This window comes from Cupressus sempervirens, chromosome 5 (assembly GCF_028749045.1).
Source record: "Cupressus sempervirens isolate cs-2001-9-10 chromosome 5, ASM2874904v1, whole genome shotgun sequence".
Lineage (NCBI taxonomy): Eukaryota > Viridiplantae > Streptophyta > Pinopsida > Cupressales > Cupressaceae > Cupressus > Cupressus sempervirens.
The window spans coordinates 545577427-545590721 of NC_143122.1; the positions used below are offsets into that span (position 1 = coordinate 545577427).

Here is a 13295-nt window from a genome sequence, read left to right on the forward strand (position 1 = left end):
CTTGCAATAGGCAAAAACTCAAGCTCCAAAAAGCTTTTGTCAAAAGCCTATCTTTTTGTTTTACAATTTCAAAATCAATAAGTAACCATGATATTATCATTATTAGCTGATATGCTATTCTAGGAGAGAATTTTGTCCAAATCTTGTCCAAAACTCTAAACAACTAATTATTTTTGGAGGGGGTTTGCACTATTCTAGACTGGTGGATTGCTTATAAAAAATCAAGTACCCACTCTAAGTGCAATATTTTACAATAAAGGTCAAATATTTTTTATTGTACCTATAGATTTGCAAATTGGATCTCATAGGTTCAATCGTATGCTTAAATGTATATGTAGTACTGATCAACTCACCAATGCATTGGTATACATACAATACAAAAGTCTAGTGTGAATTGAGAAATTAAGCCTTATTATCTCAACATACTTTGCTTGACCAGAGTTGTTCATAGGGGGTCAATTCTTATAGAAACCACAAAAGGGTGCACACTTGGGTTGGATTACTATTTTACTCATTAACTAGATTCATATACTCATTGCTTCACACTAGATCTGGTTGCCAGATAGCTAGCTCAACGCGAGTAGTATTGATTCCCTTCTCTTCAATTCTTGTATCAGTGATTTCTCTAAAGGAAGAGTTGTTCATTAGGTTGGAAGAATTACAAGTTTTTTTGGGGGTCTAAGGAACATGAATTGGGTGGTTTGATTAGGAGGGAGGACCGATCATGTTGTATGGGAAAATATTTATCTCTTGCTTCAATTCAACAATCTTTATTGTTGATCGTATATGTTTAGAACTTCCCTAGAAAATTTGATTGGTCATTGCACATCAAATTTTTCATGATTAAAAATTTCAAACTCTTTCATCGGAATCAAGTTTTTACCAATCATTTATGCATTGTAATGTAATTTAGTAAGACCACTATTCCCTTGTCTTCTTTTTTGGCTGATTGTTTCTTTCTTAATTTTTGAGGGTGCGCTCTCAAAGCCCTAACTCCAATATTAGAAAAGTTAATTTCATGGAGATTTTGCAAACAAATTAAGGGTAACACCACTCCATCCATTGACATGTGTGAGTTGAGCTAGGCAACCACCAAAAAGAGTGCAACAAATTCATGACTTCTTGTAGAATATGGTGTATGAACTTGTAACATTTCAAGCCGATACAAACAATATCAAAGGAGCGATAGAATTGTGATAGCCTAGCAATTTTCAAACTGTGGAAGGTCATTCTTACAAGTATAAATGATATTGGAGTCCACAACAATTATTTATTGTCCAAGCAATTTTGGTATAACTATAGTAGAGACAAAGAAAAAGGTAACTCGTAACCCTAGCAAACATATGGTGAGATTGTGGTGTACTGATTATAGAGTGTATTCCCCTCTGCCCCATATTTATCAATCTTATGAAAGTGATCCAAGCTTAACCTACATGGCAAAAATGTATCAAAAAAAAGTTGGGTTAAGAACTAATATGTGAATGGGCACCTAAATACATCAAATTTTAAGCAAAAAATACACCTGCTCTTGATGCAAAATATGGTCTTTATTGGATGAAAGGGGTTCATATTTAGGTACAACAATGTCAATGGATGGAGTGGCATTTTCCTTAATTTTTTTGTTGAATCTCCATGAAATTAACTTTTGTGATATTGGGGTTAGGGCTCTAGGAGTGCACCCTCAAATTGGGTGAAAAGGGGTTAAGAGAAATTAATGTGCTAGGCACCCTAGGAATGATTTTATGCTGCTACCTACCTTTTGGTCATATATAAAACTAGTTCTTGTGGGCTTTAATTGGGATTTTTTTCGTCTATATGCAATAAGCCATCTACTCCTTATCTATAGCAAAGAGCATGACTATAATTTATGCAAACTTTCTACATTTATCCTGTGCGAGAAAGTTGATCATTTAACTCACTACTCTAATGCATGAATTTAATAAATCCCCAATTTAATGACGTAACACGGGAAGAATAAAATCCATAGTTTTTTGAGAAGGCTTTGGTAGCTTTGAAACATATAGTATTGGTTGGTGGAGAGCCAGACTCCAAAAACTTTGCTAGCATTCTTTCAATATGTGTTGAATTGACAGGTTTGGAACAAGGAATGAGCATCCATCAAAGCATAACTAAAAGGGATATCTTTCTTTTCATGTATGCAAAATGTGGAATCATTCATAATGTGTGTTACATGTTTGAAAAAATGTCTAAAAGTTGTGGTCTCATGGACTGCCATTATTGTAGGATATTCACAAAATGGATTTGTTCAAAAATCCTTAAACTTTTTAAATAGATGCAACAAGAAAGTGTAAATTGAGACTATACAACCTTTGCCAGTATCCTCCCAGCCTGTGTGAAAATTGGGGACTTTCTTATAGGGTATGAGCATTCATCAATGAAAATAATAGAGTGGATTTCTTTTTAGATGTTGTAGTGATAGATATGTATACCAAATATTGAAGCATACACAAATCTTGTGAGCTCTTTGACAAATTATTTCAAAAAAGTGTGAATCATAAGATTACAAGATATGTAGAAAATGGCATTTGTAAGAATGCTCTAGATTGATTTCTTAATTTTAAGAAGTGTATATTGAAAGATGTGATTGTATCATTCAGGTTTGTGGTCCATTTCCTTAAACTACATCATGGGAAAAATAGAGCAATTAAGATATCATTGAGCTTGAATTGGAATCTTGTATCTCCATAAGGATCTTACACATTTTGTTGTTTCATTCTTAATAAACAAACATTTAGATGGAAGTGGAATTGGTAAACCAATAGATTGCCAAGGTGAAAAATATATATATTTCTTGTTTATGGACTTGGAGTGTCTTCATGTTTAGGAGGAAGTCCTCCCACTATAGAAACTCTCTCTTCACATATTTCACCTCCTTTTTGAATACTCTACTTCTGCAATTATAGTTCAACAAGAAAACAAAATAATTAGAATAATAACAATGATAAGACACGTAAGGAGCATCAACAACATAACTAGTGGCCTCTAGTTTGGTCCAAGGGATACTATCTTTATCTATTGTAACTACACTCACTAACTTGGCAGTCACTCTTAACTTTTTCCAAGACCAAAAAGATTCAACAACTCTCATGAAGATTGTTCTCCTTTCTTGTAGTGCCTACCCCTAGTTTACATTCAATTATTATTGTTGAACTCTTTTAGGTCAGTTTATGTTTATGCTTGATGATTAGCATCAGTTTTTTCCAGATTATTGGATATTGTTTTCATACTCAGTTGATTATACGATGAGACTACTTTGGTACTAGTTACTTCATGTATGCATGATTATACCTTAATAATGATTAATTACAATGATTTCAATTATTTGATGATGTTAGTTAGATGAATTATTTATACATATTTTCTTATGGATACTTACCCCATAGTGCATGTGTATGGTGTGCATGTATTTTTTTTTTATGTATGACATTTTCGATGTGGTTAAGGAAGCGAGTCATAGTCACCTACTAGTCAGGATCTACACAATGCACCACTTCTTGCCATTTCCTGTTTAGTTTAGAATATATGTGTTTTTACATGCATGGATTTTATGCAAACTGTAGGTATCGGGTATCGACTTCCCTGAAATGCCAAGATGAGCATACCCTATCGCAATATCTCAATGGTAAGAGAGGGGAGATAAATTCTTGATTCCAAATCCTAACCTTAAAACCAATTGTCCTAGAAAAGTAGGACAAGTATCTGAGATGATTACCCTTCTGAATTCGGCATATGACATAAATTCATGATTATAACTCTTGAGTTTGGTCTTGTATTTGGTTTTTTATGATGGGTTTTATATTTCATCTTTTGGGTCTTTGTTGATTTTTCTGTTAATTAAGTCAAATTAAAAGATTAATTAATGATTTTAATTTAATGGAAAATTATTATGATATTTCAATATTTAATTATATTGGGAAATTAATTAAATTTAAAAATTAAATTTTAAAAAGGAAATTATTGTTCTAATTTTTTAGCGTAATAATATTTATTTAATTTATTAATAATATATTTAGGAGATCATTTTTAAAGAAATGCTAAATATTATTATTACTTAAGTTAATAAATATTATGTTAAAAATACTTCAAAAATTATTAAGAGAGAGAAAACAATAATTTCATAACATTTATTTTAAATTGAATTGCATAAAGCTTATGCATGAGATTAAAATATAATAAATTAATTTAAAAAGAGAAAGCAAATAAATTTAATAAAGATATTTTATATTGCAAAATGTGTGCATGAAAACGTAAAAGATAAGTTAATAGAGTTAAAGGGTTGTGATCAAGGAGTTCCCTCAGGTGATCACACAATTAGTTTCCCAAATTTAGGAGATAACTCCTTATCAGCAATTGGGGGTTCCTTTTCCAAGGACTGGGAATTTTGGAGAAGGAAATTTTCAGAGAGAAGGTTTTGAGAGAAAAGATTTCTCTCACAATCTTTGGGTGATTATGAATTAGCCTTAGAACTAGGTAGAGCCTCATGTTTTATTTTACCCAATGAATTATGGTTCTTCAAATTTCCTGTCTTCATCGTGCTTGTTAAATCGTTTGTTTCAAATTTTATCTGTGATAAATCTTTCAATCTCTCATTGTGAATTACTGTTGTTCATATGAATTCTTTTGTATGTGAGGATTGAAAATTAGGAAACCCCATTCCATGAATTGATTAATTATTATTTAATCAGAGTTAATTTTGAAAAGAAATCAATTATAGATTGAAAATTCAACCGATTGATCTAGGTTTTCCTATCAGACTAAATTTACTATGTTTATGAAAAATATATGTTAAAATTTTGTTGAGGGGGCTTGTTTTTTAAAACATTTTTTATATTAAAAAGTATATGAAACAAAATTTTAAAAATATTTTTAAATGGGTTTGGAGGAGGCGAGGCCACCAATTCCCCACCTCCCCATTGCCCCCCCCTGCAGACTTTATCACTACTTGTGGCAAAATCTATACTATTGCCGCAACATCACTATTAATATTGCTACGATAGTAGACAGCCTATGCCCACATGACAACCGCCCATAAAGGCTAACCAACGAGCCTTAATTGCACCTTTGGGTATATGCGACTTTTTAAAAGTTGTTTTTTTAATTTTATTAAATTGAACTTTATTTAAAATTTTAATTATTATTTATTAATAAATGTAATTATTATTTATTAATAATTTTTATTAATATTTATTAAATTAATTAATAACTAATAAGTATTAATTATTAAAGAATTTTAATTATTAATTATTAATTTAGTAATTCAAATTATTATTGATGAGTATCAATCAATAATGATAAAATATATTTACTTTATTATTATTTAATAAATTGATTATTAATAGAATCATGAGTATTTTATTCAATAATCAATATTTATTATTTTAATAATTTAAAAGATAATCATTTTAAAGTCATCTTGTGATATTTAATGGGGATATTGTAACTTCATGAAATTAAGGATAAATTGTGCAAATTGTTCAAAAACGAGAATGGGTTAAGTTGTAAGGATAAACTATAAAATTCATATGTTTGAAAACTTACATTGAACGAAAATTCAAACCTTACTATTAACTCAAACTATGTATTTTCAAAATCAAACCAAACTATGAAACTACACTGTTATTTATATGTTGTCTTATGTTTTGAGGTTTGGGTTGACTAGAATGTTGACCAGCCTTCGAATGTTTACCAAAGCCTCGGGAGTTATATTTTTGTGATATTATGATGATTTGATCTTGATCTTTTATACTCAACCATGGTAATGTGTTTGGTATGCTCTATGATGAGTTTGTATTTATTGTTCATTATTGCTTTCCAATGTTCTTGTGTGAAACTAAGGTGAATGGTGTGACCTATTTGACTTAACCTTTGAGTCTTTGATCAATTATTTTTGGGATGTTTTCTAGTTGCTTGTAAAGAATTGAAGTGTTATTGTGGATTATCTTTTGATGCTTTCCAGTAACTTGTATAGGGCTGAGGTGAAAATTGTGACTCTTTGATTTGTACTTTTATGAGCCTTAGGTAGGTAATCTGTATGTTAAGTTGGGAAGTGGCTTGCAATGGAGGACGGGGCTCAAAGTGGCTGCCAAGGTAACCCATTGTAATTAGTTAATAAGTGAAAACACTATAATAAATGAGAGTAAAATGAACCTAATAAGAGTCTTGTCTTTCCTCGCCCATGCCTTGAGTGCTAGTACAAACTAGGATGGGAGTAGAGAGGACACTTGGTTGTGACCATGCATCGTTAGTATGCCTTATCAGTACAAAAGGATACTAGTGTCACATAGAGTCACTAGGGGCCAAAGGATTAAAAGACTAGCTAGGTAACCCTAGATTTGGTTCGTGCGATGACACTTGCCCACTAACAGTATAGATTTCCTACGTGTCTTTGTTTGCCTCTGGGTCTAGATGTTGTATTATCTTGGAACCTTTGAGTTAGATTACTTTTAGGGATTTCGTTGACATAGATATTACTTTTGATTTTTGGGATTGATAATGCCTTTGTTGAACATATGATACTTAACTTGCATTCCCATACCCACGATATGACTAACTCCCTTCAATAGCAAATCATTAATGTTATCCTCGTCACTGAATAATATCTCATAAATTAAAAAGTGCCACATAGTGGCTAGTATTTGCTGATAAGAAAAGTTTAGTACAATTATAATATTAAATAAATTTGATAAATATAGTAAACTAAATTTAATTATATTCTAATTTTAAATATAATTAGGTATAGTAGAAGCACTTTTTAGTAGAAGGTAAATATAAATAATTAATCACTATAATTTTAAAATAATTTAATAACTATAAGAAGATAAATTTAGTTGAAGAATAATATTAGATATAATCAAATATAGTAAGAATGCTAAAAATAAATTTAAATTTAAAATATCAATTAAACACTATAAAATTAATTAAGAATGTTTCATAAAAACTAACATTGTATCAAAATGTAATCTAAAATTTAATAATGTATCTTCAAAAACTAAGAATGCTTTTAAAAATAATTTTTTTATAAGGAATGATTTTTTGGTGAAGGAATTTTTGGTGAATGAATGTGGTATAAAGTTAAAATTTATATACATCCTAAAAAGTCATATCAATGTGTTGTGGTTGCTTGAAATACACTAATAAGACCTCAACCATATCAACCAATCACATTGAAGAAAAAATAAATTAGATAATTTTATAAACCAAAAATTTCACAAGTATACCATACAAACATAAATTTAGAAATTAGAAAAGAAAAAACTTGAGTTATCATTGGTTGAAACAAGAAAATTTAATCACTCATTAATGAAAAGTAATTGCAATAGTATTTAGCCTTCGACAAATATTAATAAATGAACATTGAAGTACAAATTTGTGACAAAAAAAATAGAATCATTTGCCAAATTCTTTATCAAATTAAATATATAAAAACAAATATTTTATGTTGAATTCAATAAAGAAAAATAATTATACAAAGAAACCAAAATGGTTTAGAACACACAATAAATTCTACTAGAAATGGGATGTGTGCTTGAAGTTTTAATAAGATATATTATTATAATGCTTTGTCACCAATATTTTAGATCAAAAACTATAATTCAACAAAAGAGATTTGGTAGACTTTAATTATAATCTCTTTATGTTTTTGAATAGCAATATAGTTGTCTTTAGTGCATTTGATTAGTTTAATGCAACTGATCTAGGGTGATTTGGTAGTCTTCAATGCTATGATTAGCTTTGTATTGAAGCCTATAAATGGACATCATTTTTTCCTAAAAAAACTTCTTTTGCTAAATATATTTTTGGCATTTTGGTTAAGATACACAAGTGCGGAATGCATAGATCAACCCCATGTTCACAAATTTTACAATGTTCAAATTTTTGTTGTTGAAATGAAAATTGTTCAACACCATGATGTTCTCTTTGCAAGAAAGATGTCTAGACTATAGAACATGAAAAGAACAACTAGATTAAGGAACATTTAAGTTTTTGATAATTTATAATTATTTTCTTTTTAGACAAGGCATAGTAGGATACTAGTAAATAAATATTTAGAGAATAACTCCAAGAAATGATTTATCATCGAACATGTTGCTTTTTTAAATATTAGAAAATACATTAATGTGAGTACCAATATATAAATGCTATAATTTATAACACACAAAATTATAGCTTGAGGACGAATCATCAACTTAAACTTTATATCAAAATTATATATCTATATAAACAAATGATTACAACAATCAAGCACAATAGAGAAATAATAGTACATAATGAAGTGATTCATTAGAGGTTAGTAGTCGAGGTTGTTTTTCATTTCTTTTGTTGCCAATTTGGGAGTTTTCTATTTTTTGCAACGTGTGAATGTAGTAATTGCAAAGAAGTATGGAACAGTGAATTGTTTTAACACATAGAAGGGTTGTGGATTTATTACATCTGATGGTGTCTATGAGGATCTATTTTTATCAATAGTCATCCTTTCATACCAACGACTTTCAAAGCTTGCTCAAGGATGAATAAGTGAATTTTGATGTGGAACAAAGAAATGACAACCATACCAAGGCCATATATGTTGGGGAAGTATATAATATAATTAGCTATCCTCAAAGACTATCAACCTGTTAGATGAGCATTCATCGAGTTGAGAGTTAGAAAGGATTCTAATGGACAGAAATTGACATATTCTGTCTCATGTATTTCAAAATTATATGAAAGTAACTCTAAGCCATATAAAAGATTGTATGTGCAAATAATACTCTTTGATGTATTAAAATATTTTCTTGTTAAAAAAAGCTAATCTTTTATGGTGACATAATTAAAGTGAAGGAGTAAGACGAGCTAATGTTTAGTACACACATCATATTAAACTTTAAAAAAAAAATTGCATGTAAATGAGTGTACTATTTTCTTTTAAAAATAGTTCGCATTGTGGGTAAATCACAAATCAATTTAAATATTTTTATTTTTATTTTCCTCTTCTACATTTATTTTTGTTTTATATTAAATGTTTAGCGAAAAATGCCATAATTCATCTACAATAATCTCAATTGTAGAATAATTGCAATTTAACACAAACACAACTATCTTATATAAACTTGCACTTATTGTTTTTATAGACGTACCCCTCGCACCTCCTTTGGGTGCAAGTGCTAGTTTTTAAATAAATATAAATCAAACTCAATCCTAGATAAATGTTAGCCGTCACTCTAGTGGAAGACTAGCGCTTTCAACATCATTGAGAAATGGTCGGTTCAGTAGGTAGGGAGTATAGAATTGATTTTTTAATTCAGCTTTATCCATTATTTCCACCTACTCCCTTCATCGTGCGCACGGGAGAGATGAAGGATCAAATTTAAAAAATAATTGGCAAATAAAAAAGATATTTGTTTGTTTTATGAGGAGGGCAAAGATAAAATATAAGCAAATGATACATATATAGACGTGTTTGGTGACGCTACCCGACAAATTTCACCAGCAACGCTTACTAATCTGATTAAATTTGACGGTTGGGCCTGCCTGTGAAGCGGTATTTTTGGGGCGGGAATTCAGCTAGAAGTTAAAATAATTATATTCAAACAGAACATTCACATTAAAATTTTCAAAATATATAAACTAAATAATGATTAGAAGACTAAGTTTAGGGACAAAATGGAGAAGCAAAGCAATACGACGACCAAGTGTGGCGGGCGGGATACGTGGATGCGTGGAAGCCTCCTCGACTCTTCCTCCCACCAACCATATTCTCCACTTCACGTTGACTCGTGACGCCGCCCGCCCTTTTCTACCTCCCTCCACTTGCACCCCACTTATAAATACCGGGCCTCTGCAATCGTTATATTCACTGCAAACTCTCAAATCTTTCCTGGGAGATTGCAGTCTATTAAAAGAGGTGGAACATTCGTTGTTGATATAATCAATCTACGCAGTCTTATTTTCGCAGTGTGGGAAACGAGATGTCTGGGGAAAAATCCAATGCGAATGCAAGTGCTGTGTTGAACTTGGCGAGGGAGATATGCCGGCCGCCTACACTGCCCCTGCCGGTTGGCGGGGTAAACCCGATCTACGTGGAAGGGGTAGGCCACGTCAGCAATCCGCCTCACTGGAAGAGGGCGGCGGAGGCAATGGAATGCAGCCACGTGGACGAGGTCAGGAGGATGATCGGACAATTTTACCAAGCGCACAAGGTAGTGCTACGAGGCACGACCCTGACGGTGGGTCAAGTGACGGCGGTGACTCGAAGAGGAGAAGTGAGAGTGGAGTTGGACGAGGCGAGCGCCAAAGCGAGAGTGGAGGAGAGCGCAAAATGGGTGACGAACAACATAGCGAAAGGGACAGACACATACGGTGTCACAACAGGCTTCGGAGCAACGTCTCACCGCCGGACGAACAAGGCGGTCGATCTGCAGCGGGAGCTCATCAGGTTCCTGAACGCGGGCGTGTTGGGGAAGGAGGAGGGGCTGCAGCTGCCGTCAGAGTACGCAAAGGCGGCGATGCTGGTGAGGACGAATACACTTATGCAGGGCTACTCGGGCATACGGTGGGAAGTACTAGAGGCTCTGCAGAAGCTCGTGGATTTAAACATTACTCCAAAAGTGCCCCTCAGAGGGACAATCACGGCCTCCGGTGACCTGGTCCCGCTGTCCTACATTGCCGGGCTGCTGACGGGGCGCCCCAATTCGAGAGCCGTGACAGGGGACGGCGAGGAAGTGGATGCCCTGGAGGCGCTGAAGAGAGCGGGCATCAATGGCGGCCCATTTGAATTGCAGCCCAAGGAAGGCCTCGCGCTCGTCAATGGCACCGCAGTCGGATCGGCCGTGGCGGCCTCCGTATGCTTCGACGCCAATATGATGGCCGTCCTGGCGGAGATAATGTCTGCCCTCTTCTGCGAAGTGATGCAGGGGAAGCCCGAATTCACCGACCCTCTCACACACGAATTGAAGCACCATCCAGGCCAGATCGAAGCGGCGGCCGTCATGGAGTTTCTACTCGACGGCAGCGATTACGTGAAGGAAGCAAAGCGGGTGCAAGAGACGGATCCGCTGAGGAAACCGAAGCAGGACCGCTACGCCCTGAGGACGTCACCGCAGTGGCTGGGCCCACAGATCGAAGTGATCCGCGCGGCCACGCACTCCATCGAGCGCGAGATCAATTCCGTGAACGACAACCCATTGATCGACGTGGCCCGTGACATGGCCCTCCACGGCGGCAACTTCCAGGGCACGCCCATCGGAGTGTCCATGGACAACACCAGAATCGCCCTGGCAGCCATCGGGAAGCTCATGTTTGCGCAGTTCTCAGAGCTGGTGTGCGACTACTACAACGGCGGCCTGCCTTCGAACTTGTCGGGGGGGCCGAACCCGAGCCTGGACTACGGATTCAAGGGCGCCGAGATTGCCATGGCTTCGTACACGTCGGAGCTCCTCTACCTCGCCTCCCCCGTCACCACGCACGTCCAGAGTGCCGAGCAGCACAACCAGGACGTCAACTCCCTCGGCCTCATCTCCGCCCGCAAGACGGCCGAGGCGATTCAGATACTAAAGCTCATGTCTGCCACTTATCTGGTGGCTCTCTGTCAGGCCGTCGATCTCCGGCACTTGGAGGAAAACATGCGGGCCGTGGTGAAACACGTCGTGCTGGAGACAGCGAGGAAGACGCTCACGAGTGCAGAAGACGGATCTCTGCTCCCGACGCGATTCTGCGAGAAGGAGCTGCTGCAGGTGGTGGAGCATCAGCCGGTATTCTCCTACATCGACGACCCCTCCAATCCATCCTACGCGCTCATGCTTCAGCTCCGTGAAGTTCTCGTCGACGCCGCCCTCAACTGCCCAGTCGAAGACGACGACACCCAGCTCGGAACGCCACTGCTCTTCCGCAAGATTCCGGTGTTCCAAAAGGAGCTGAAAGCTGGGCTAGACAAGGAGGTCCCCACCGCTCGGGAGAGATTCGACGCAGGAGACTTCCCCGTCCCGAACAGAATAAAGAAATGCAGGACTTACCCGATGTATCACTTCGTGAGATGCCAGCTGGGAACGGAGTTGTTGAGTGGGAGCAAGACGAGGAGTCCGGGAGAGGACATTGAGAAAGTGTACAGGGGGATCTGTGAGCCGGAGAAGAAGTTCGGGGAGGTAGTGGTGAGATGTTTGGACACGTGGCGGGGCTCCGCGGGGCCGTTTACACCGCGGGCACAGAATCCTCCCGTGTCGCCGGCCCCGTTCAATGCGTCGTACTGGTCGTGGTTCGACACCGACAAGTCGCCCTCGGCCACCAGCGGCAGAGGATTCTGGAACACTGCCAATGCTACGCTTTGATCTACTCGTCTTCCACCCAACGTGAGTTCACGCTTGTGTTAAAATATGCATACCCTTTCCACGTTTGGATTCCCTCTTCCACTTGTGAAGCAGACATTGTAGATGGTCAAGAGCGCATCTTGATGAAAGGGAAATTAAGGGAGACAAAAATGCATGTTATTTCTCAAAATAAACTAGTGCCTACCCAAGATCCATGAAAATTCAAAAAGGCTCTTGTAAAAATTGTAGCTTCAATATATTTTACTACTACTTGCATTCAGAAGGAGGTACAATTCTACGAATCGGGAAGTATTTTGAAATTAAATATAATAGATGCATATTGTCAAATTATGCTTATGCTTATGCTTTAAGTTTATTGGTTGAAAGGAAAATAGCAAGGATAAAATTATTTTTTATTACAAATAAATACAAGAAAACTTTAGAACCCTTTTGCAAAGATTTATAAGTACTTAGATTTATATTGTCTACATCTAGAAGTTTCTATGAATCTGGAAGTTTCAGATGAGCTTTCAACTTTCATATCTTACATGCATGGAATCCATGGTGAGCAACTACCAGTTCTAGGAAGCCAGCATGGCGGATGATACAAGACAACAATGCAAATGTGCAATTCAAACACTTTTGTTGCAAGGATTCATGGACAACAGCTCCTATGATTGGCTCTCGTCGATTCCCTAAAAACAAGGCAAAGTTCCCTTGTTCTACGAAACTCTATTTGATAATGGCATTTAGCACTACAAAAGGCTTTGTCATCCCTCACATTCCTATACATGTAGATCTCCTACCTATGCCCAAGGTAGTGTGTACATAAGAAGAACGCTTGAAGAAAAATGAGTGTCGACTTTCAAAGGTGTAAATACTATGGCAATGGGCTCAACCCAAATCTTGGAATCTAATGGTGGGTAAGCATAATCAATATGGAGTGTTGGAACTGGAATGCAACATATGCTTATTCAAACAAGCATGAATCGA

General features: G+C 36.0%; 1 protein-coding gene across 1 annotated transcript; it reads left to right on the forward strand.

Annotated features, from left to right (window-relative positions):
- Positions 1 to 9840: 9840 nt before the first annotated feature.
- On the forward strand, positions 9841 to 12585 carry LOC149557099 (phenylalanine ammonia-lyase 2-like). The gene has a single exon (XM_089831786.1). The coding sequence runs from the start codon at positions 9969 to 9971 to the stop codon at positions 12321 to 12323; it is 2355 nt and encodes a 784-aa protein (XP_089687912.1). The 5' UTR covers positions 9841 to 9968; the 3' UTR covers positions 12324 to 12585.
- The last annotated feature ends 710 nt before the right edge of the window (positions 12586 to 13295 follow it).